The sequence below is a fragment of the Lygodium microphyllum genome, chromosome 27 (assembly GCF_053477565.2).
Source record: "Lygodium microphyllum isolate KBCC chromosome 27, Lygodium_microphyllum_v1.1.10, whole genome shotgun sequence".
Taxonomy (NCBI): Eukaryota; Viridiplantae; Streptophyta; class Polypodiopsida; order Schizaeales; family Lygodiaceae; genus Lygodium; species Lygodium microphyllum.
Window position 1 is genome coordinate 102074284 of NC_141161.1, and position 25924 is coordinate 102100207.

At 41.7% G+C, this 25924-nt stretch overlaps 1 protein-coding gene across 8 annotated transcripts in view; it reads left to right on the forward strand.

Annotated features, from left to right (window-relative positions):
* The window catches only part of RRP41 (3'-5'-exoribonuclease family protein), a 99014-nt gene that overhangs the window by 12203 nt on the left and 60887 nt on the right, over positions 1-25924 (forward strand). For 7 of the 8 annotated variants that reach the window (XM_087668690.1, XM_087668683.1, XM_087668685.1 and 4 more), the window contains exons 2-3: positions 11824-11870; positions 13648-13708. In XM_087668690.1, the coding sequence (XP_087524816.1) occupies positions 11824-11870; positions 13648-13708 (108 nt within the window). Of the gene's footprint in view, positions 1-11823; positions 11871-13647; positions 13709-25924 lie in introns of those variants that run through there. The other variant, XM_087668686.1, reaches the window with a different exon arrangement.

The window sequence follows — 25924 nt, forward strand, 5'->3', positions numbered from 1 at the left end:
TTTATATACATTTGACCAATCGGATCTTGCACATTGAAAGGCTAAATAGGAGAGGGTTTTGATTGGAACGACTCAAAAGGGTTGTACAAACTTGACACAGGGCCTAGCAAAGATGATGAAGATGGATTGCTAGTCGTCCCAAATGTCATATTGCCTCCATGATCAGAAAGGTGGCCAACCTCACCAATCGGTCAGGAAGCAGTAGCAAAATTGAAAGAAGGGATGTCTTTTGGTCCATACTTGTTGCATAGGTACTCCTCAAACTCCTCCTCTGTGAGGTTAATGAAATCCGGAATATCTGGCATAGGTGTAAACATAGAGGGTAATGGTGAGGGTGAATATGGAGTGTTGTCTTTCTCGTGGAGTCCATGATGCCTCCTCAGGGCTTCCAATGATGAAGAAGCCTAATAAGACATCATGGGGTCATGAGAAGGTGTCTGTGACTATGATTTAGTTACAAGTCGTATTGTGTGCCTCGTGCAAAGGCTAGCACTCCACAATATCCATAGGATACTCTTTATAAGAGCACTAGCTTTGATACCATGTGAAGAAGACTGTGGAGGCACTGCTAGGGTTTGCATTGAGGGAAACACAGAGTGTACGACCACGACAAAAGCACAACAAGACAAACATAGACACATAAAGCAAAACTCAAACCCGAAATGCAAAACTCAAAACTCAAACACAAAAATTCACACTAACAAAGGAAGGGAGAGAAAGAACACAACTTTGAAGTGAATGAATGCTGTAAATGAATGTAAGAGTATATAGTGTGCCCCATGGTAGAGTAGTGTGCCGGAGAGTGATATCCACTGGAGACTGGATCTCAAGTTTGTGACCACCAGTTGGACTGTAGAATGAAGAGGATGCAACAAATGCAAGTGTCAAGAGGGCGTGGAACACCAAACGCAAGCAAGAGAGGTGTGGAAGAGGACTGGCAGTTGTCACTTGATGTGGAAAGCTATCACCTGATGTGGAGGAAAGGTGTTGCCTAATGTGGAGGAGCACCAGCACATGTCACTTGGAGAGAGGACACCAAATGCAAGTTGAAGATGCAGTCACCAAGGTGTAGCAGCTGTAAACATAAGTAGAGGAGGGCCAAAAAACTGTCGCCAATGTTTGGAGGAGTGCTAAATGCAGAGGAGGGTGTGGTAGCAGTCGTTGGGGCTTGATAGCCATGTGTGTGTGGGCTGATGGTTGAAATTTGCACTCATGGGTGAGAAACTTGCATAGAAGGGGATTAAGATTGAATGGGGGTAGCCTATCTATTTATAGATGAGGATGGACCCTCCTTAATTAGGGTTCCACTGAACTCTCCGCTTCCCGTTTTAGGGGTTTCATTTAATCAAGCTTGTTTTGGGGCTGTTTAAGTGGCTAATCAGCATAGAATGCATTTCTTAGCTCAACACTCCTTGTGTTTGTCATCTTTTTCCGTGATCCTCACTTCGTGACCTTCCTACATAGTGGACGTAGTTGCTTCTCCTCCAGGTGGCTTCATCAGCTTGTGTTTGGTTGTCTAGGTGGCTTCACCACACCTAGTGTTTGCATCATCAGCTTGGTGTCAGCTTTTTTAGGCTATTCACATTTTGGTTCTTGGTTCCTCCCCTTCATTAGGCGTCACACTTCTTGCTAGCGCTTCCATCATTAGAGATTGTCTACATTTGCGTTTTCAGTTTTTGGCTCCTCCCTTATCTTCGACGTCACTCCTAGCAATTGGCATTAGTCTTTAGGTCTGTGTTTGCAGACTTAGAGGCTCCTCACCCTTCGACGGTAGTCTCCTTGCTCCAAGCAGCACCAGTCATTATCCTTGTGTTGCGGATGTAGAGGCTCCTCTTTGATGGTAGTCTCCTTGCTCCAAGCAACACCTCATCCTCCCTATGTTTGTAGACTTAGAGACTTCTTCGATAGCCTCCCTGCTATAGAATTCACTTCATTATTTCAGTCCTTCATCATCATCTTCATCTGAGTTTCTCTTCTCTTCTTAGTGTTTGCTGTACATACTTTGTTTTTCTCCTTGCAAACCCTACTATCCTTGTGTTTGCTCAGTCATTTCTTGATAGTAACCACCATGGGAATGTTGGGTGTTGAGATCTCTTGCCTAGTCAGAATAATGTGTATATCCTTGCAAAATCAAATCACGAACATATTGTAAACCATAAAAATAAATACATCAAACATATCTCAACACATGCAAGCAAGCAATCCAATGTGACATTTTAGGTGCATTGAGATACTTACTAAGTAATGAAATAGAGTAAGCTAAATTTAACCTGATATGAATCAACAAAAAAAGCTTTCCTACCATAGATTGGTAGGTGTGCTCATTGAAGGGTTGACCATGGGGATCCTTAAGGCAACTTCAGAGTGGGGTTGAGAGATGTTGCCAATAGCCATGTCTAATTAGTGCAAGACTATTTCACTAATTGAAGGGGATATTTTTGTTGAGATACAAAGTTCATATCCCCATGTCGACCACTTTCTAAAGTGGTTTTGATCTATAAATTTGGGTCATATGGGTGAGAAGATAAGATGCATCTTTGACAAGTTGGAATCCAAATTCCTTTATTGGAAATGTTAGGGATGGCCTTTCCATGTATGCTTGAAAGTGGAATAGATAATCATGCTCCTTATGCTTGCTTATTATCTACCTCTTGTGCCTTGCTCCAAGAGTAGTTTGTGGGGGATTATTGAGGCTATTCGTTCTATGCATTAAAAAAAGGATTTGTTGCATGCTAATATTTCTTGGGGTTTTTGGAGCCATGCTTGCACTCCTAAAAATGAGGGTGGTGGTGCTGTTTTAGATATGGGGACTCACATGGCTGCCCTTCATTTGTCATCATTTCAAGCCATGTGCGCTGGTCATTAGCCTTGAGTCTCTATTGCTTGCTATTTTCTTAAGGACCAAGGTGTTGTGCATGGGAACACAAAAATTCAGGGCTCTTGGTGGCATGTGATTAACATAGATTAGCCAATTATTGCATAATCTCTTCTATTAATTCATTTGGTTTGTTCATGGAAGGTCATTCTTTAAAAGGTGGTTTGGCATCCAACGAAGGATCGATTGAATGCCAACTTTTTGTAGGCTGAAGTGTTGGCCGTTTCTATGTTGGTCTCTTGGGAAGGAAAACAAGATGACCAATCTAGGTTTGATCGGATGGTGCAACTAGGATTGGTTTCTATTGCTAATGCAACACTATTGACATGAGGTGTCTTGATGTCCTTTTGTACCCTCCAATAGGCTCTACGAATTCATTGTGGATACTGTGGTTTGTCAGACATACTTTTCTTCCATTTGCAGGATCAACAACCTTTTCCTAGCCTTGCCTTGAATCATCCATGGCAGGATTAGAGAGTGCAGGCCAGCCGTGTTTGGAGGGTGCTTTTGTTAATCATATCTATCACCTACTTACTTTGTGTTGGTAGCTAAAGCTAATTTTGTTTGGGCCTTCATAAAAGCAGGTCATTGTGGAAATTGACTATTATGGAGGGATGGAATAATAAAACTCCATTAATACCAAGGTAACTGCGAAATGTTTCACCCTTGAAATGTTTTACCCTTGAAACGTTTCACATTTAGGCAAGTCCCAAGCGAAACAACAATTGAAACATTTAAATAATACATACGTGTTAGTTTTCTTTATAAATAATGAGTTGCAACTTACACATTGATATTATGCAAATCCTTTCATGTCAATAAATGATGTCTATCCTATATATAGTGTGTGGAAATGCTAAAAAAGCAAGGAAAAACAAAATTTTGATTTAAAAATCATGTTTGAGTTAAATATTTTACTTAGGATATTTTGTGTTTTAGTGAAACATTTCAGGTGTTTTGCATTTTAGTGCCAACAAAATGCATTTTATGGTTACCATGATTTAAATGCAAGGTCTTTCTTTGGAGAATGTTCATTGGTGGCTTGCTCCTTGCTTCGGTCCTCTATAGAAGACATATTTCCACGTCTTTTGTACTACTAGTGTGGAATCTTCCTGGCAAAGTTTATCTCCTGTCCATTGGCTAGGAAGATTTGGTCTCTCTTGTTAGAGATTTGGCGAAAAGTGGTCGGACTTTTTATGCGTTCTTCTGTTTGGGTCTTTAGTGCATTTCCTACTCCCGTGCAACCACATATGAAGATAATGCTACATTTTCTTAGAGTTTGGGATTGTTGACATAACTAGGTTACTCGGAATGCCTTTATTTTTTATTAGAGTTGTGGTGTTCAAAGTCATGTTGTGAGATTGAAAGGTATTCTCCACTCGTAGCTAGATCTTGTTTAACATGTAAGTCTTCTCCCTGGGGATGATTTAGTCCCTTGGCATATGGTAGTTTTCTCAGTTGTTCTGTCATCTCTTTAGTTCTTTGTGACTCTTGTACTTTTATACTTTTATAGTAATTAACATGAGAACTCTTTGTGTGTGAGAGAGAGAGAGAAAGAAAGAAAGAAAGAAAGTACATTAACATCTCTAAAAGGCCAATGTGGCCTATGAGACCAAAGCAATATATATATATATATATATATATATATATATATATATATATATAATGGTGTGTTTCTCATCTCGAATGAGAAAAGACAAAAAATATGCCTATAAGACTGAAAAGTGAAATAGTGTCCTATAAAAAGAAAACATGTCGATGATCTAAAGTCAAAGTAGAAAAAGAAAGTCTTCATCAATGAGATGTCTATCCTCTAGGGAGATGTATCTTTGCATGGTTGAGGTATCTCAGCATCTGTCTCTTGTGGGGAGAGAGAGAGAGAGAGAGAGAGAGGGGGGGGGGGAAGGGGGAGATGTGAATAAATGCTCTAAATGCAAAAACACAACCAATTATATGATAAAGCATAGATTGATAAACACAGAACATAGTTAGGGCTAGGGTTAGAGAAACTGAGAGACATTGAACACAATGAATAATAAAGTAAATGAATGATAAATATACAGTGCTTATGTAACAAACACACTATATAGTGAATATTGAATCTCAAAGTCTTGTATCTCTAGGATCAAGGCAGAGGTTATGAGCTGTAGAGTTTGTCGTACTTTGAACGGATCCTGAATCGCAACAAAGGCAGCTTACGAGTGTCGAACATGAGCAAATGTAGCCAAGGAAGGGTGGATTTGATGCAGACGACAGTGGAGGAGAGAGAAAGACTAAAAACGCAAGTACCAGAGGAGAGAAAAATTGGGCGATAGTTGTTAGGTGCAAACGTAGCTTGTGGAGGAGAGAGAAGATTAGGGTGTTAGTCAAAAACTGTAAACGTAACCTGTTGAGGAGAGAGAAGATTAGGATGATAGCTCTAGAATGTTGGTAACAATACCAGATGCTGATGTCAGTATCAAACGTAGCAGACAAACTGGAATCGAGCGCTAGATTGTAGGCGATGGTTGACCGCAATGTCCTCCGCAAATAGAGTGTGGGCAATAGAGATACGGCTCTTGAAACCTACAAAAACGAGATTGAGGGAGAGTGTTGGGTTGCATGCTTATTTATAGAAAGTTTGAGGAATCCAAATTATGGTTTTGCATATGGGACACAATAACTCTCTAGGATCGTGTTTCTTTTTATAATAAGAAGGTTCATTCATTAATTAAGCATGTTTTGGGGTTGTTTAAGTCAGACTAATGCATTTTTAGTTCAACACCTTCTCTTAGGCCTAAAACTGAGCCATGAGAAATAAGCCCTTAATATATATTTTCTTTGATTTGAAGGCGTTTCATTCCAAAGCAGCCATGGCATCGGACAAAGGGTGCATGTTGGTTGCCCAATGACCTACCAAGAGTACAAAGCTGTTGGTTATCTTACCAAGGGAGCCCAAGTGATCACCCTAGAGAGGCCAAGGCATCGGACCAAGGGTGCGCATTGGCTACCCAAGGGCCTACAAAGACCTGTAAAGGCGCATGGAATCAACAAGGGATTTTTTTTGTTTTCTAATTTAAAAAAAGAGCTTTTGGTGGAATCTGTTCAAAAACTTTAGCATTAAGTGATGGTTTTAAATCAATTTTCGTCCCATTGAGTCATTGTGCTTCAAACTACGGGAAAATAAGGATATATAACTCTACTACGTTTATAAAACAAGCAAAACAATCCTACACACTACTAGGGTAAGTGCCTAGGGATTCCTAAGGGGGTGTGTGTGTGTGTGTGCTAATCATATGGAGAATATGTAGAGAGAAAGTCAAGACAGGTAAGCAAGCAAGACAAGCAAAGCCTGCATGCAAGCATAGGGTAAAAATTTCGTTTGGACATTGCCATGTGCAATGCCATGATTGTGGTGGATTTGGAGTCGACCACTGCAGGGGTGAGCAAAAAGGGATAAATATACATAGATGCATGCTTAGATGAACATAATGCTTATGCATGGGGTAATAGAAAGGAAGATGCAAGTATTCATGCTCATGCAGAATGCAATGCAATGGTGCCACTTGGATAGTGCCCTCATAGGGGAATTGTTTACTTACCGAAGTATCCTTTTACAATCATGTTATCTTGATAATGTAGATGAAGTTACAAATGTCCATAATATATAATACATAATAAATAAATGTTTGAAAGTAAAAAATTATAAGCATAATCATTGTCACTATCAAGAGAAGGAAGCTACCCCCTCGTAAACTAAAAGGGGAAGTAAGAGGGAAGCATCCTCTCCTTGTCAATTTGAAGAAGTAGAGAAGGGTGTATCCAAACTGATCAGCGGTAGAAGCATTTGTAAAATTGGCCAATTGATTGCCTTGGTCAAAATATCTGCAAACTTTGGTACAAACCTAGGCAAATGGTGCTTAGCTTAACTTGCTCTTTGGTGAAGTGGTAATGAACTGCCACGTGTTGGGTCCAAGGGATAATGATAGGATTGCCTGCAAGGGCAATGACACTCTGGTTGATACAGTAGACAATGGTAGATGGCTTGCAAGAAAGCTAGAGTGCGGCTAGCAAGTTCCTCAGATACATGACCTTAGTAGTACCATTGAAGAGAGCTCTATATTTTGCCTCGGTCATGGAAGTTGCCGTCGGCTCCTGCTTACGGTTAGTCCAAGAGATGGGTGTCATGGCTAAGGTGTAGAGATAGCCTCCATGGGAACGACGGGTGTCAGGATCTCCCGCCGGTTAGAATTAGTATATCCTTGTAAGCACATGACTATAAGTTAGTCCAATCTGATTGGTGTAATATTGATCCACCTGCTGTAGGTGTACTTCTGTTGGGATAGAAAGATACTGCCCTCAGATCTAACAATCTCCATCCCTAAGAAAGAAGACAACAAACCTAAGTATGTCATCTCTAATGTAGAGCAAAGATGTACCTTAATTTTTGCTAGAGCTGCAAAATTTGAGCCAATGAGTATAGAATGGTATCCATGAGTCTGTCAGAACTTTTCCATCTTGTGGTACTAAGATCTCGGCACTTGCATCAGCCCATAAAGAGCATTCAACAAGAGAAAGACCTTGTTAGTTTGGTCATGGGAAGAAAAGCTGGGAGGTTGCTCCACATAGACTTCCTCCAAATAACCGTTCAAAAAGGCACTTTTGATGTCCATCTAATAGATCAGCCAACCATGGTGAGTGGTGAGTGCAACCAACAATCGAAATGATATCAATCGAGCAATAGGTACGAAGGTTGCCTCATGGTTAATGCCATGCTTTTGCTTGAAACCTTGTTCTACAAGGCGCGCCTTGCATTTGTCTAAAGTACCATCAACCTTTAGCTTAGTCTTGAAAATCCACTTCATCTTGATGATTGGATTATGAGAAGGATGATCCACCAATGTCGAAGTCCCATTTCGATCAATATTGTCCAATTTTTTCTTTATGGCCTCACGCCATAGAGGGTCTTGGAGAGCCTCCTTGCCTACTGCCTGGCTCAAAATGTGCAATGTAATTAGTTGTGCAAATAGTGATGCATATGAAGCTTGAGGAGCAAGTTGAGTAGACCTTCTAGGACTCTTCGGAGTGAAATCCGGTGGAAGGATCCTTGAATCCTGCATGTTCTACTAGTACCATCAAGGTAATATGTCTTGCAAGTTGCAGAGGATGCCTGGCAGTTGAAGTATTTGTACGAGAGTCAGAAGCAGGTCGTAGACTCAACTCAGTAGGCATGATCTTAAATGATGTGAGCGAAGGTGAGGTTGAAGAGTCCAATGCAAAAGACTGCACAATGTCCCTCTTGTCGAAGATGACATCCCTCTAACAATAACCTTGTTTGTTTGAGGATCGAAAGGTTTTCGCTTTGGAAGAATAGCCCACAAAGATTAGGAGGTTTGCTTGAGAGGTGAGCTTTCCTATCTTGTCATCATCAGGAGTGTGCGTATAAGCATGACTATTGGAAACTCTAAGTGAGAAATAACAAGCGGAGAGCCAAAGGATGCCATGTATGGAGTCTCTTTAGGGACCATGACAGTCGGACATTAGTTGAGGATGTACACTGAAGTGTTAAGAGCCTCGAATCAAAGGCACTTAGGGAGCTCTATTGTGAATAATATAGAACGTGCCATATTTTGGTTCCTACGCTCTACGGCTCCATTTTGTGCGAGGGAGTTGGTAGAGGTGAGTCAGCGGTAATGGATGTGGGACCACAAAGATCTACATGAATGAGCCTAAGGGGTTGCGCAGCATGGGTGACATATTGTTGAGGAAAGGGTGTATGATGCTGCTTACCTAGTTGACACGCTTTACAGACCTCTTGAGATAGTTTTAGGTGTGGAAGGCCCTCGACCATGCCCTAATGCGATAACTCATAAAGAGAATCGTAGCCAAGATGTCCTAAGCGAAAATGCCAAAGACGCTCTAAGTCCGTGGGCTCGCATGTGGTGGCCAAAGCCTAGAAGCAATGGAACTTTGAATCATCGGTAGTCGGCGCAATAAGAAAGTGTGTCATGTGGTAAAGGCCATTAGGCTATGCCTTTCCTCGAGCAATCTCTAAACTAGACTGAGAGTCTAGGATCTCAACTGTGGTCGTAGTGAAGAAAGCTACTCGCTCCAATTGGCAAAGCGTTGAACGGACAACAAGTTCACCCCAAGCTGGGGACATGATAGACATTATCTAGCGAAGCGAGATTTGGACCTAAGTTAGGGCCTCGAGAAATGAAAATGTCCACTCTAGGAGTCATGTGATGGGTAGTTTCATTGTCCACAAACCAAACATGTACTAACGTGCTCAGTTGTGACAAGCAGGCCTTTGTAGGCATCTCATGAGGAGGCAACTCGCAGATGTGAACGAGACTCACTTTCGATGTCTCTAAGGAGATGATGTGGGCTGATTGTGATGATTGACCGGTGGTTGTGTGGGTTTGGCCTCGCCATTGCCCTTGTTGGGGGTGCCACCCTCTTGCTTCCCTTGTTGGGGGTTACCATGACTGGGGTGCGGGGGTCTTGTTATTAAAATCATATTTGGCGGATGAGAAGCTAGAACCATGAGGTGTTTGTGAAGATAGATAAATGGGATAAGATGGTGGTGGTGGATAAGGAGAAGGGGGTAAAGATGGATAGGTAGAAACAACTTGTTGATGTCCATGAGTGTCGATTGTTGCAGAGGTACCAAAATGAACGTAGGTTGACATGATACCATAGGTGTAGGTAGAGGCACTAGGATACGATAGCCTTATCCAAATGTTGGCTGGGGCATGACATAATGATTGGATGGCCTCACTAGGTAATGCCATAGAGGCAAATTGTGATACCAAACGATCCACACTCGAGTATGTTTGGATGCACTCCCAAAGGGATAATTCAAAAGTGTGTGTGTGGGTACACCACCCGGAAATGGGTATATAGAGGTCCTAAAGGCTATGCCGAAATGTGCAAAACCTCTCGATGTGATGTGTGGTGTATAATGTGGTGCACTTAATGGAAATGCAAAGGAAGGTGCAACAGAAGACGAGGGTGGGATGGATGGGAGTCTAAATGGATTTGTGATGGGTGTGGTTGTGGAAACATGGTTGGTTCTTTTTGTCCATTAAATGCATTAGATAAAGATGCACCTACTCTATATTGACCATGAGAAATAAAATCATTTGACGATAAAGGAAGGGATGAAATACTTGCAAGTTTTTCTTTTGGCTTCTTATCTAGTTTTGAGTTCATAAAGAAATACTTATTTTTCTCATTATTCACAAACCAAAGCTTGTTTTGAAGAGTTGCTTTTTGATTCCGATCCAATAGAAAATACAAAATTAGGTGGCATAAAATCTAAAATAATAGGGTTCGTACCTAGCATTGGAGAAAAGGAGTACTGTGGAAGTGATGTGTAATTTAAGCCTGGTTCCACTTGCGGATGGCCCGTTCGTAGTGGATATTTCGAAGGACTTGCAAGATCATTTGTTCAGTGTATCGAATCGAAAGGAGAAAACTCAAGCTTACCTTCAACCTCGTGCTAAGCCCTAAGCATAAGGATGAGATCAGTGGCAAAAATTTTATATGGTTTGTAGACTCCATGGTAGTCCGATGGTTCTCTGCCCACGTTAGTTTGGGTAGTAGCAAGTAGAGAGACCCACTCTTGATCGTTTTTGTCCATGGTTGGATGTGGAGACTGGAGCGGTGTTATGAATGTGTTCGAAGTCATCTAACCCTTTTGTTATTTCTGCTTTTGCGAATGAGCTTTCCGATCAAAGGCCAAGGTTTCTTAGAGAGTATCTAGATTTGATACCATATGAAGAAATGCTCTAAATGCAAGAACACAAAACCAATCATATGACAAAGCATAGACTGCTAAACATAGAACAAAGTTAGGGTTAGGGTTAGGGAAACTCAGAGACAATGAACACAATGAATAATAAATATACAATGCTCATGCAACAAACACACTATGCAGTGAATATTGAACCTCGAACTCTTGTATCTCTGGGATTAAGGGAGAGGTTATGAGCTATAGAGTGTGTTGTACTCTAAAGGGATCCTGAATCGCATCTAAGGTAGCCTTCGAGTGTCGAACACTAGCAAGCACAGCCAAAGAAGGCTGGATTTGATGCAAACAACAATGGAGGAGAGAGAAAGACTAAAACGCAGGTACTTGAGGAGAGAAAAATTGGGCGATAGCTGTTAGGTGCAAATGCAATTTATGGAGGAGAGAGAAGATCGGGGCGGCAGTGAGAAATTGTAATCATAGTGTGTTGAGGAGAGAGAAGATCAAGGCAATAGCTCCAGACTGCTGGGGATAGCACTATATGTTGACGTTAGTATCAAACCTAGTAGGCAAACTGTAGGCAATAGCTTCAAGGTACTAGGTGACAACCGCAAAAAAAGTTTGGGGGACCCAAATTAGGGTTTTGTATGTGGAACACAATAATTTTCTAAGATCACATTTCTTTTTAAGATAAGAAGGTTTCTTCATTAATTAAGTGTGTTTTGGGGCTGTTTAGGTCAGGCTAATGCATTTTTAGCTCAACAGGAGAGAGAGGGATGTTATGCTTTGGATTGGACTTTGGCACATTTGGAGGACATGCAATGCATTTATTTTTGAGTCAGCCTTAGGTATCTATGGTCATGTGGCCATGCATGAGGATTGTTATTATGGCAAGTTAGTTCCACGGTTTCTTTGGTGTGATCCTTAGAGAGGTGGCTGTTGCATGGATGGATATCATCAACCCCATGGTCCACCTGATTGTGCTTGCTCCATGATCTTCTTCTTTTGTAATTGTAGCCCTACTCTTTTTGTAGTTTGTTGGCTCCATGCTTTGTTCTCCACGTGTCTTTGAGTTCGCTTGGTGGCTCTTTGTAAATATGTCAAATCATTAATTAAACTTTGTGTGGAGAGAGAGAGAGAGAGAGAGAGAGAGAGAGAGAGAGAGAGAGAGAGAGAGCTCCTATTTGTTTTTCACCAAAGCTTTTGTTCTGTGCAGATTAGACAACTCAATGCGCAAATAGGAGTAATAGACAAAGCAGATGGGTATGTGTCCTTTGATATTCTATGTGTAAGATTGTTGATTAAGAGCAAGGTAATAGACACAATGTATGCTTTTTGCTATTTTCTATTTGCCACAGAGGTTATATTTTTATAGGTTTATCTTGCTATTGATTATAGAACGAGTCCAGACTTTTTGGTTCGAGTGCTTGAGGTTGTGGGGTCATGACACATGGGCTTCTAAGACTTGACAAACTACAAAGCTTAGAGGTCCCACCCCCATGGAGGTAGTCGATGTTTCTACAAAGCTTGAAGGTCCCACCCCCATGGAGGTAGTCGAGTGAGAGAGGGAGATCAAGCTATAATACATGAGGAGACAGAGATGCCAAGAGTTGGCATTACAACCACACGGGTCTGAGAGATTGAGCAATAGAGCATGAGATTCCTTTCATGAGATGTTGGTATTGAGTGGTGGGCGGATATTTGGAGAGGGTTGGTAATGAGACCTCCATTGGGCTCTTGGGAGGTTTGATTGGTTTTTCTCATTCGTATCTTGCATTGTTGGAAGATCCTACCAGGATAAAGTATTACTTTCTAGGCTCCAACCATAGAGGTGATAGAAATTCAGACTAGAGTTTGCTTAGTGTTGCGGAGAGTCAGGTCTCATCTGTATGGGTTGGGGTAGGTCTAGTATGCTGTGCCTTATGCCCTCAACAGGTAGAGAGACAAGGGAGAGTTTTCGACTTCAAAGGAAGTGCTGTAGTTTGCATTGTTTAAATGCTGTAACATTCCCCATCCCAATCCTCATCAATGTCTAAAAGTTTTGGCCATCCCTCATCCCCTATTTCCATGTTTGAAACTCAGGCATCATAAACTTTATAGTCACAAACCAACTTTGGTTCCTCTAGATTGGTGCAGACAAGTGAATGCAGTGATATTAAACAACTTTAGAATTGAAGAATCAAGGGATGCATCTTTCATCCAAAAAAGAAGCTGCAACCTGAAATTACATCAGAATCTTTTGCAAAATCAAGATGGTCCATTTTCCTTTTGGAGAAATTCTTTGAAATTTCATCAACCTTTGAACTTTGAGATAGTAATAGCATTGATACTAGAACATCTCTGCTTACTCGTGCTTCCCAGCTGCACATTAATCACAATCAAGTGGCTAAGTTGGCACCCGTTGTACAGCCCCCCACAAAGTAACAAGTTACATAATTCAATTGTTTGAAAAAGCTAATTTTTGGCAGGACAACTGGCTTAAAAAGTTGTATAAAATTGGATCATAGGCAGTCCACTTCTGATCCCATCTATTCCACCTTTCCACACCAATTTGTTGTCACCTATTCTTTTCCCTGGACATTTCCTGGGGATTTTTGCCATGTGGCATTTGCTAGATTTCTTGATTATTGGTGAAACAAGTTTGGTCATTCTGCCTCGTCTTCATTGTGCTCATGCTCTCTTAACTGTCCACTCTCCATGCCCCTGCTTTCATCAGCTAAATCTAATTCAAGCATCTGAAAAGCCCTCAACGATCTATGAGACTGAGAGCATGCTTACAATGCTGTTTATAAACTCTCATGAGTGAATACTGTAAACTCCAATCATGTGATAAGTAAAGCAATCCTAGCCTCTGATTAGTCATGACCAAGGATGTCTTTAAAGTTTTGTAGAAACATTGATGTGACCAAATGATTATTAAAATCTAATAAGTATTCATTCATATAAAAGGTAAGTGGTCATTTTATCTTGTTGAATTCCTTTTGTATCATATACTTTGCTAAAAGTTGTCCTTCAAACTCTGCAATTTTACCAAAAACAGGTCTGCGACTTTTGAGATGGGAAATACAAAAGTCATTGCTGCAGTATATGGGCCACATGAGGTAAGCCATATCTCGTATGCAAATTGTAAGGACATGACTGTTTATAGACAGTTATGGGTTTTTGAAACGAGTCTTAAGGTTCAGTATTTCAAAATGTGTGAATCCCAAGCCTTGAAAATAGATGTAAGTTGAGAGCTGGAAGATAGACGAGGTCCGAGGACAGAGATGTAAGTAGAGAGCTGGAGGATAGAAAAAGTCCAAGGACACAAATTATTTCTAGCCAAATAATAAAAAAGAGACAAAAAGAGAGGATGCCAGAGAGAAAAGGAGTGGAGTGAAAAGCAAATCTGCTGATGACAGAAGATACTGAACTGGGTATTCATAGAACAGCATAAAAAAAGTGTCCATCAAATCAAAGTGTAGTGATTAATAGTTCATCCCACAAAATGTATGCACTAGATCAAAGTTAGAGTGTCAGCAATAAGCAATCACAATGCTTAGCTAATAATTGTGTCTTTTAAGGTCTGCATTTGTTTTGTATCCAAAACGGAATGGCTGTACATAAAATGGAAGAAATTTACATTATTTTCTTCATAGCCCATGGGTTTGGTAAACATTACAGTTGAAATTACCCGATATGCTCTCCCCTTTCTTGATGGCAAGATAAGTAGAATGGCATGTAAACTTGCATTAAATAGAAAGTTGTTACAAATGAGGCAATGAAGCCACTCGTTTATAGCTGATATTTGAGCTCTTTTATGCATGATGCATGCTTACCATTAATTCTAAATACATGCTTCTCCTCCTACACACGTTTTTGCTTCTCTTTTTCATGTGAGCATTCCTTAAAGTTGTTGACGCCTCTAGTAAGTTTTCAACATATGACTTCTATGCTATTGGAGCATGAGTCTGCACTCAGGTCATAAGGGAAGTTGCCATCTCATTCTGGCAGCATCCATGATCGTGCAGTGACTGCTTCAGAGAGGGTGACACAAAGAAGAAAAAAATGAGGAAGGAGCAAATCTAATTTTGTGGCAAGAAGGGGTATCTTTGGAAGGATTGCAATAAGCTGGTGGATGCGTGGAAGAACAAGGAGAAGAAGGGCAAGGATGACTCCAACTCTTTATTATCCTCAAATTTTGACTTGGATTCTAGTTGTGCAGTCAAGGTTGCAGTGACCATGCAATTGGTCTTCTAGCCATGATGGTGCTGTCATCCCCTATGACTCTTTGGGCAAGAGTGTGAGGGTAGTGGTGGTGAGACATGCGGGCCTCATCCATATTCATGCATCATTGACCTTGAGCATGGCTTTCTACATGCAGCAATGAAGTTAGGTGGCTCAAATTCTGGACGTATTTTGCCTTTCAAGTTCATGATGGGAGGTTAGATAGAGGCCGATGCTTGCACCTAGTTTGTTCTCACGTGAGGGGACCCCTTTGGCAGTTTGGCCACAGGTGTGTGAAAAAAACATAGGAAAGCCCTGAAGTCGCTTTGAGAGTGTGTGAAGTGGTAGGGTTTTAGTGGAGACAACATAATGCACAACAAATACGAACAATGAATGAATGAAGGAAATGATGAATAATGCACATATGATACAATGGGGTCTCAGGCCTCCATGCCTCTAGGGTCAAGGCTAAGGCATGAGTTAGTGAATGTGATTGCCCATACAGATATGTGCAGCCCCAATGCCCCATGCACACTCCTCCCATGGGTAAGGCTCTCTAGTTGATGTTGATCATGGACAATTTCTTGAGGTATGGTTAGGTTTATTTCCTCATGCTCAAATTAGAGGCCTTTGATAGATTTTGTGAATGGAAATCTTTGGTGAAGGTTTATCCACATTTAGGGTTTGAGCTGCTCGTGAAAAACTTAGTGGCGAGTTTCACTCCTTTGAGTTTGAGAGGTTCTATATGCAGCATGACATTGTGATGGATTTGGCCAATACATGTACTCCGGTGGAGGATGGTGTTATAAAGCAATAAAATTTGACCATCTTTGAGATCGCTAGGTCCATGCTTGAGCACAAAGGGCTTCCTCGTTCCCTTTGGGCTAATATGGTTGTCACGACAAGCATATCTTGAAAAAGCACCCTATAGTTTTTGCTCTTGGAAAGATCTCGTTTGAGGCTTATTATGTTGCACACCTTCGGGTATTTTGGTGGGATGCCTACATACATGTGCCTAATGGCTAGATAGAAAGTTGGATGCCAAATCCAAATGGCACATTTTTATTAGCTATACCAACTCCACTTGTGGTTCCCATTTCTCCTCTCTTTCCTCTAGATGCGCAGTTAGATTCTAGGAGTGGGGAGGATCCTCTTCAAGATAAAGGAGCTCTAGTGGTTCTTGAGGCTTTGCCACCTCATTCGTAGGTTTACTCTGTTGACATTCCTTGGTGGTTCGAGAAACTTATGCAAGATTCAAGTGTTACTTCCTTTCTGGAGCCCATTGTTGGACTTTGGCGATTGCACGTCTATAGAAGCTACAATAGGAGGGGCACCTTAGTTTGTGTGAACTGTGCTCTTATGACTAGGATTATGGAAGGATGAAGAGCCTACCACCATTCAGAGACCCTTTCATAGAGACCTAGTATCATGCTATCTAGGAGGAGCTTGATTCTTTTGAGTCGAATCAGACTTGGCAATTGGTTTGGTGTCCTCCACAGAGAAAGATCATTGGTACTTGATGAGTGTACAAGACCAAGTATGGTGCTGATGGATCCTTGGACAAGCATAAGGCTAGGCTTGTTGCCAAGATATTTGCTGGAGATCTAGGCTTGGATCATGTTGAGACATTTGCTACGATCACCCTGATGTCTTCTATCAAGATGGTCCCCTCTCTTGCCGTCCATCATCATTGGCTAATGTCGAGAAGTGACGGGACAGCATGCACTCATACCATATTAGAGAGATTGTAGGGTTTGCGGGGAGATGAATCAAGTTGATACAGTGGAGCAATGCTTTAAGATGACTGCATTGTCTTGGCTAATGAGGCGACAACACCTGAAGGGAATTTGTATAGTGAAGGGACCGAAATATAGTCCTTTGGGCAGTAGAATTTTGAAGTAGATGCTGAAAGACCAAGGGCAGAGTGTAGGGAGTGAAACACAATTCTCAAGAGTGAAGAAAACACAAAAACGCAGGTATCTGATGTAGGGCTGATAAAGAGGGTGTAACCTGCTGTAAACGGCCTGAATCTGCTGCAACAAAGCCTTCATAAGGTGGCTGATGACTTGGCCTAGGTGTTGGGGTGGCAACAGGAGCTGAAAACACACAATAATGATGTACCAGCCTAGAGAGGAGTGAAACTAGCAAACACAGCAGTAGGGATGATGAAGGACAGGCTGCCAGGATGAAAATGCAGCAATTTGGACATTTGATGGTGATGTGAAGAAGACCTCTAGATTGAAATCACTTGTTGGTATGACGTCACAATTAGTTGGACAGCACCACGAACTGAGATATCTGCCAAGGTAGGGGTGTGGACAGTAGTGGTAAAGAGTTGAGGCTGAAGGTGTGATGAGGAATGATGAAGAATGAATGAGATAGTAAGTGTGGAGTGGAGTGAAGAATGGATGAATGCCCATGCCCTACTTATAGGCCCATGAGCCATTGAACTCTTGGGTGGCACCTCAACTCTCTTGGGTGGCACCCACTAAAGTGTCTAGTGTGGTGCCCCGATTCTCTCAAGTTTGGTGCCCCGATTCTCTCAAGTTTTGTCAAGAGACTAACTTATGATATAAATAAAGCCTTTTTGGGGCTGTAAATAGGAATTAAGGTAATGAAATGAACTTAATGAATGGGTTTCTCAACAACCAGACTATTAGACGTTAAGGTAGCCTCGATTACAATAGGAAATTTATGTTGATCAACATCTAGATTTCAATGTACTTGGTAAAGAGAAGCATGTGTATGATTTGTAGAAGTTTCGTTATGGCCTCAAGTAGGCTCCTAGGGCTCGGTATTAACATGTTTACCACTTCTTCTTTCAATATGCTTTGAGGAGATAAGGTCATGACCCCAACCTTCACTATTGCTTGGAGGTTGGCCTTTGTGTAATTGTTATTTTGTATGTCGATGATTTGATTCTTGTAGGGAGCAATATAATGGTGTTGCTTGTATGTGGGAGGTTCTCAGCCAGGAAGTTTGATATGATAGATGTCAAGCTCCTCCAGTTCTTCCTTTGTCTTGAGCTTTATGAGCTACCTCAAGGCATATTCATCTTGCAGCAATGATACATCACCAATATGCTTACAGCCTTCAACGTGGCTGCTTGCAATCCTATTTTATGCCCCATGCACCTCCACTCCCAAGTTCTCTCAATACGGCACTTTAGAGTATGCATTAACGTCCCGTTACGGTAGTTTTGGTTATTGATTTGGATTGCTTAAACATGACTAGATATCTCCTATTGTGTGGCCATTCTTAGTTCCTTCATGAAGAAACCTCTCCTATTCCAATGTCAAGCAACGATGTGGGTATTTTGGGATTATAGGGTAACCTCTCCATTCTTAATTCCTTCACGAAGAAGCCTCTCCTTTCCCAATGTCAAGCAATAATGTGGGTATTTTGGGATTATAGGATATCTATTTTCATGGGATTCTCTTTGGTTAGGGGCTCATACTCTTTGGCTAGTCAGATTCAGATTGGGTAGGTGATATTGACACCTATAGGGCCACCACAAGTTTTGCCTTTACTCTTGGATCTTGTGCAACATCTTGGAGCATCAAGAATCGGCCTACCATTGCCCTTTCTTCAACGGAGGTGGAGTATCCAGCTGCGTGCTCTTTCAGCTCAGAAGGGATTCTAGCTTTGGAGGATGTTAGCAAATATTGGGTTTCCTCAATGAGGACTTTCTGTACTTCGTTGCAACCTAGAGTGCTCTAGCCATTGTCAAGAACCTTGTGTTTCATACTTGCACAAAAGATATGGAGCTCCAGTACTATTATTCTTGGGAGTGTATCTTGGATGGAGAGCTGCAGCTGGTTTATTTTTCTACCAAGGACAATGCTGTGGACACTTTCATGTCCTTCCATTTTCTTCTATGCTTCATCACATGCGTTTTCTAGGCCTCCAGCCACTCCTAGGATATAAGATTTTGTTGGATTCATACTACTTTTGTTAGTCATCTCTTGATTGTGAGCCCTAGTTTGAGTTACACAGGGCCACATTTTGGAGCTTTTACATTGTCATTTCAGCATATGTTTTCAGTCTGATGCTTTCCCTTCCTTGCATTGACCATGCCTGCATTTGTCATTAGCTGATTGCATTTTTTGGCAGCCTAGAGGCCTATTTTGCTTGTTGCACCAGTTTATGCCATAGTTGGGCCATTTTGGACAGCAGTCAGCCCATTTTCAGAGCAGCTAGATTTGGTGGATGCCTGCTATATGTAGCCCTCCTATTGGCATGTGTCACATTCATCATTCTCTCTCTTCTTCCTCGATTTCACTCTTCTCATGATCATTACCTTTTTCTCATTTCCTGTTGGAGTTCGGCATGCTTATTGAAGTGGACATCAGCAACACATGTAGGAGCTTCTCTTTGTGTGCAGTGCTTAATGAGATCAATGTGATTTCTTCTTTACTTCAGCATTCCTCCCCTCTCTCTCTCTCTCACACACACACACACACATTGTTCTTTGCTTCTACATTTGCATTGTGAATTCGAGGTCTTCATGGGTGGATATCACAATGATGGTCATTGAGAGGCTACGAATCTCACAATAGCACCCCTTGGCAGAAAGATAACCTTCTAAAGGACTATCTTCTCTAGCTCTTGATGATGGCTTCATCACCCAACTAGGGATACATGGATGCACATTTCATTTGGGATGAGATGTGCCATAGGGCGGTGCAGACTTCACACTACGTTTGACATGCTTTGCATACTATGAGACATGATGCTGCTGCCATTGGCTTATTCCATGAGGATTGGGTTCCTTGCATCAAGTTATAGCATTTATTGAATAAAGATGCATGGGATTTACCTTTGGATATTTATGGACATGAGTCTCGTTGATTTGAGCCCTAGCAGTAGTCACAATCGGTGTACATGTGTCAAGACATGAGACAGTGGCATGTATTTTTTTAGGGGTGTACACTATTGATATTGGTTTGCACCTAGTAGAGGACTATTTGGGGTGATTATAGACAAGTTAGAGAGTTAGGAGGCCCCACCATGAGCTAGGCGGCATGCATGATTGAAACTAGCCTTCCTCCTTGGATAGGGTGGTAGATAACTTAATTGATTGATATTTACAGTAAGTAATTAATTCACATAAATTGAAATACACACTTTACCACTTTAATTTTGGACAATGGATAGCTTGTTGGCCCCAAAATCGGTGCCCCTTGTGGTATTTCTTTATCCTTAATTGCAAATGGATGGAGTACATCGGAGATTCCTTGATCTCCTTTGCTAATCCAAGTGCCTCTTGGTTGCTGTTAAAATTGACCAGTAAGCCTTCAAACCAATTTTCCCCTTGGTTTGCATGGAGATTGGCATTCACCTTGCTTCTTGAAAGACAAATTAAGCCGTAAATCTGATAAGGGTTGGTTGGCCTCTTGAATCTCCTCAAAACTCTTTAATTTTAGCTGCTAGAATTCAAGTCCTAGATCCTCAATTCAGAGCATGCATCTTGAGGTGGCTGTCAAACCATAGTTTCTACTGTAAATTAGGGTTTATAGTAGAGATTTTCTTCTATGAGAAAGGTTGAAAAATTGCTGCTGCTCTGTGAAAGCAGCCATGAAACTGTCATCTACACCTTAGGACCACTAGAAAGGCTATTATCCCCTCCAATATGCTATCACCTGTACCAGAAGAACCTTGGATTGAATTCACTTGCAGTTGGAGGGCTCCAAACTGTTGTTGCTTATTGTAGGACTGGTCCTTGGTTACTGCAAATCATATCAATAGCATATCCTTGCTCTCTAACAACCTCCTCTCTCACAATGGTTGGAATAGACTTTCACTAGCTCCCAAAAACGTTTTTCCCATTTGCACTGAGACTACCATGAACCAATTGTACTCTTTGTTTTAGTCTTAGATCATTTTAGCCTGTACAACTGTTTATTTCTCTCTCTCTCTCTCTCTCTCTCTCTCTTATTTGTTTGTGTTTATTAGAGAAAAATATCTAGTTTTCACTTAAATTGGATGCAACACGGGATGGAGGCCAATGCGAAGACAAAGCCGAAGCTTGTAAATACCAATGAAGGGTAGAAATCCCCTCTCAATGGGTGTCGATGTTGAAGGAGGAGGATCTGATGTCAATCTTCGTGTGGTGCAGGGAACCATGATGAAGAATAAAGCTAATGATGGTAGACTTGACACCCGTTAGCTAGAATAGCCAAAGGAGAATGAACCATTTGGCTACCCAAACATGACCATACTCGATCTCGAGAGAGGGCTTCTGTGTTGACCAAGTGGTGTAGACAAGCCTAAATCTCAACCTTGGGAGGTGGCTCCAATGCTAGTCGAGAATCACCAAGATAGTAGTCCACCAGCATGCACATGGATCTGATGGATGAAGAAGAAGGCTTAAATGTAGTGTTTAGCAGATAATAAATGCCTCCAAGCAGCACTTAATGGTCCCCTAGCTGATACAAAAGCCCAGTAAATGCAGCAACATAGATATCTATCCACCTATATTGCAGATTGTCCAGCCTAGATTGTTCTGCCCAAGACTCAAAGCGACTTGCCTACCCAAAATGTAGGTCTACAATGAGTAACCTGCACAAAAACACAGCATGAAATGATTATGAAGGGGTTTAGATGGCTGAACACTCGTATAGACGGCTCCTCTTCATAGACTTTGAACTCCCATGTATGGTTTTGATACCATGTGAGAGTGCGCAATAGAAAGGAAACAGATAATGGAGAGGAGACAGTAAGAGAATGTAGGTGAGAGAAGAAACAATGTGATTGCAATGTTTAAAGGATACAAGGTTGCATTAGTTAGTTCCAACATGTAGCTCTACATGCTAGTGGCCATGTCCATAATGTGGGTGCCCAAGATAGTCTGTAGTGCACAAAAAGAAATGCACTAATGGTGCCCTCTATCTAAAGCGCCTAAAGCACAAAACGATAGACAAAGACAATGTCAGAGCTGTGAGAGTGGGTAATGGAAGAAGGAACATGAACATAGAGACAAAGGAACAGGGAGATTGCAAGAAAAGAAGAAAAAATCTGCACTAAACAAGGAAAAAGAATGCTGAATATAGGAGGATTGAGCAGTCCCTATACACAGGCCACAATGTCAGTGAGAGCAACAGATCAGGCTAATGATAATTGCAGCACTGGAGATGGAGGAAGATGATGGAGTCGGAGTGTGCACGTGCCAAGAAAGGAGGAAGATGAATAAACTTGCCAATTGAGTGGGGAAGGTTATAAATAGTCAAATACCCCTAAATATGTCCAACCTGAAATTTGGGGCCAAAATATTGTCGACCAACATTTAATGTTGGTAAAATGGCAGAAATGCTCAAAATAATCTTGGAAATAGTGGACAATGTTTGGCAAGTGAGATAGGCTACTGTATGCAAAAATTGCCCAGGAAATGCACACAAAATCCCGATTGAAGACGAAAATGCACTGAAAGGCAATAAACTTAGTGCTCTAGAATGAGCTACCTCTTCCATAAAAACAAGTGATAGATAGGTCATAGCTTCTTAAGTCCTTGTTTGACTTAGACTGAGACTCATAGACAAGAGATGACAAGGTGTGACAAACATGATTGCAAACACGCCCTCTCAGATTGTGGATATTGTGGAAGGCCAAGGAAGAACGGATCCGGGGGTAGCAAGAGAAATGCCAATGTTGATGAAGTCCATGGATGTAGATTGCCGATGAAGAAGCTTCTCATGATCTTGGGAAACCTCCTCTGAAGCACTAGGGGCTAGGGAATCCATAGTTGCATCATCAAGATTGTCTCCCTCTAAAAGGGATGGGAGATACAAGGGAACCATCGGAGGAGAAGGTGGGGATGGGAAGAAATGTGTGAAATAGATGGTGCATAAGTGAAAGCGGATGTAGCAATAGACAATTGCCTTGAGGACCATGCATAAGAGAAGGGGAATGGAGCCTCTAAAGCCCTCTCTCTTGCCAACCTGTTGCGATAATAGCCCGTGTAGAAGAATCCTCAATACAAATGGTTTGCTCGGTGAAGATAACCTAGATACCAAGCCTAGTAAGGCCATAAACTGAGAGGAGTGGAAAGCCCAAGTTTGGAACATATAGGGCTTGTGAAAGGGAGCTTGAAGCGCGATTGGGAAACAAAGGCAAAGTGCCGACATCACAAATAGGCATTGATACAATGTCACCAATAGTAGATGAATCCTCAAAAGGGCATAGATCTTGTAGCAAATCACCTCATGGAGTCAAATGACTAGAAGCTTTACTATCGACCAGCCAAGGCTTCTCAGAAGACGAGGTAACCATTGAAGAAGGCTCCTCCAAGTCAATAATATGAAGGAACATTGACTCACGGGTAATCGTTGAAGTAGAGGTAGAAGGTTCGGATATTTAGCTCCGTCCTTCGCTCTTGGACAAAGGTGAGGGTACTTCTTTCAACATTTCTCCTTTGGATGTGTTCCCTTTCCACAATATGGTTATTTAGGCTTCTCTGAATCCAAGTCAAAGCCTGAAGAACTCTCCTGACGTTTAACCTTGGACTTTCCTTTCTTCTTCTTTCCCCCTCCAGAACCTGCAACAAAAGCTTCGGTGGAGGTGGATCCACTGGGAATCTCTTTGGCGCACTTGTCATGCTTCAAAACAAGCGACGTAAGCTCCTTCCATAGAAGCTTCTCATGGATCCTTAATGTTAGGAGCCTAGTGTAGAAGACATCAAACCAGGGATATGGCAACTGAGTCAAAAGAATCATATCTGGATGCAAGCTCATCCCTTATATCCTCAAACTTGTCGATATGATTCTTCATAGAAGGAGAATCATCAATAGTGAGCATCCATAAATTCTTCTAGAGAGTAATCCAGTGGGCAAATGTCTTTTGATGCTACAAAGAAGTAAGTTTTGTCCATACTTCTGTTGCTTTTTGCAACCTACGCACATGCACTAGGATAGAATCTTGTAAGCTAATAAGGAGAAAAGATCAGGCTCTAGAGTTGAGCCGATCCTATAAGGCCGCATGATCCATTGATGATCCAATTGTGGGATCCTCCACTAGATGGAGAAGAGGGTGGGTATCAAACTCCCAAAGATCGAAGGTGTCAAGGATACACTCCACCTTAGAAGACCAAAGGGAGTAGTTGAACCATCAAGCTATTCCTCTCTGGGTAAAGAACGGAGTACGGGCACCTATATAGAGGGTGCCATTGATAGCATATGGAGGCCAACAACACGAGTCTTTTGTGAGACATGGAGATAACGGGGAGGAAAGGGTTTCCGAACAAACGGGGTAGGTGACCTCCATGCTTTATGATTTGCGTGATAATCTCGTTGCCATTCGGAGTAGGGTGGAGAAGGCTCCTCAGCTGTACCATCAAAGCCACGAAATTGGTTGTAAGATATCTTCAAAATCGTGCAAGACATTGTAAAGAAATACTCTGGCATAGAAACACAAATAACAATTGTATGACAAAGTACAGACTGATAAAAGAACTCAGTTAGGGTTAGGGTAACTCAAAGACAATGAACACAAAAAATAACTGAAGTGATATAACTGTTGAATATTCAATGCTCATGCAACAAACACACTATGCAGTGAATGAATACCGAACCTCGAACTCTTGTATCTCAAGGATCAGGGCAGGGGTAATGAGCTACAACAATTGGTTTGCCCACTGCTCACTTACAACTTGAGAGGTTGATGATCGCTCTGGAGGTAAGGGAGGATGATATAAGTCGGGGTTTTCTCGCTCGTTGTAGAATTGAAGTAACAAGTTACAAGCATGTTCGATGACTAGAGATTTGGCAACCCATGAAGCTTCTTTGATTGGTCGGTTCTTCCATTTGATGTGGAACTCTGGATGTTTGCTAATGAACAGAGTTTCCAAGATGAGTTTAGACTCAAACAGAAGTTAAGCGAGTTGTGCTGGAAGAGGTCGTTGTCACCTGAACTTGGTATCTGCATGAAAGTTGGATCTGATGCAGACGGTAGTGAGGAGAGAAAAAGACTAAAAACGTAGGCAAGATAGCTTGCAAGAGAGAGAAAGCTGCCAAACGCAGGCTGGACAGTCTGCAGAAGTTGGACGACAATTGGAGGAGAGAGAAAAACTGCCAAACACAGGCTGCAGATGATGGGCTGACGGCAGTAGGTATGTCCAGGAACAACAGTCGCTTGGTTGGGATCAGCTCCAAACTGTGAGAAGAGGGCTGTAAATGAGGCGCTAATTGATGTAGACAGCAATGGACAGCTTCGGTTGAGATGTCTTTCACGAACGGGGTGTGGGCAGCAAGCTGAAACACTTGAAATTTGCAAAAACGGGATTGAGGGCTGAATGGAGGGTAGCATACGTATTTATAGAAAGTTTGAGCCATCGTAAGTGGGTTTGTGCTTATGGGACATAGAAACTCTTTAGGGTCGCGTTTCTTTTAAATAAATAAGGTTTTTTCACTAATTAAGCAAGTTTGGGGGCTGTTTAAGTAAAGCTAATGCATTTTTAGCTCAACAGACACCAACAAGAAATTTGCATTTTGGTGGTAGATAGCCCCGAAACAGTAGGAAATGGCTATAGGATCACAACGAAGTTGATGTAGAGGATCTACCTAGGGGAGAAATACTATTGAGTGCATAAAGAAGCTGATGCCTTCAAGAAGAAAGCCGTGTTTTCAGCAAAACGTTGATGTGGCAAGGCTGTTTAGCAATCTGGGGTGGTCTTCTCTGCGAGAAATCAGCTTTGTCTCTCTTAGGCTCTGATACCATGTGAGAGTGCAACGGAAGAAAGAACACGAATACAAAGACAAAGGAACAGAGAGAAACTACAAGAAAAGAAGAAATAAATTTGACAAGCAAAGAATGCTGAATTCAAGAGGACTGAGTAGTTTTTGCATGCATCCCATAGTGTCAGTGAGGGCACCACATCAGGCTGATGATTGTAGCACCGGAGATCGAGGAGGATGATGGAGTGGGAGTGTGCATGTGAGATAGATAAATGACTTGCCAATTGAGTGGGAAAGGCTATAAATAGACAAGTATCCCTAAATTTGCTCAACTTGAAACCCAGGGCCAAAATATGATCGACCAACATTTAATGTTGGTAAAATGCTAGAAATGTTGGAAAAGTTCATGGAAATAGTGGACAATGTCTGGTAGGTGAGGCACAA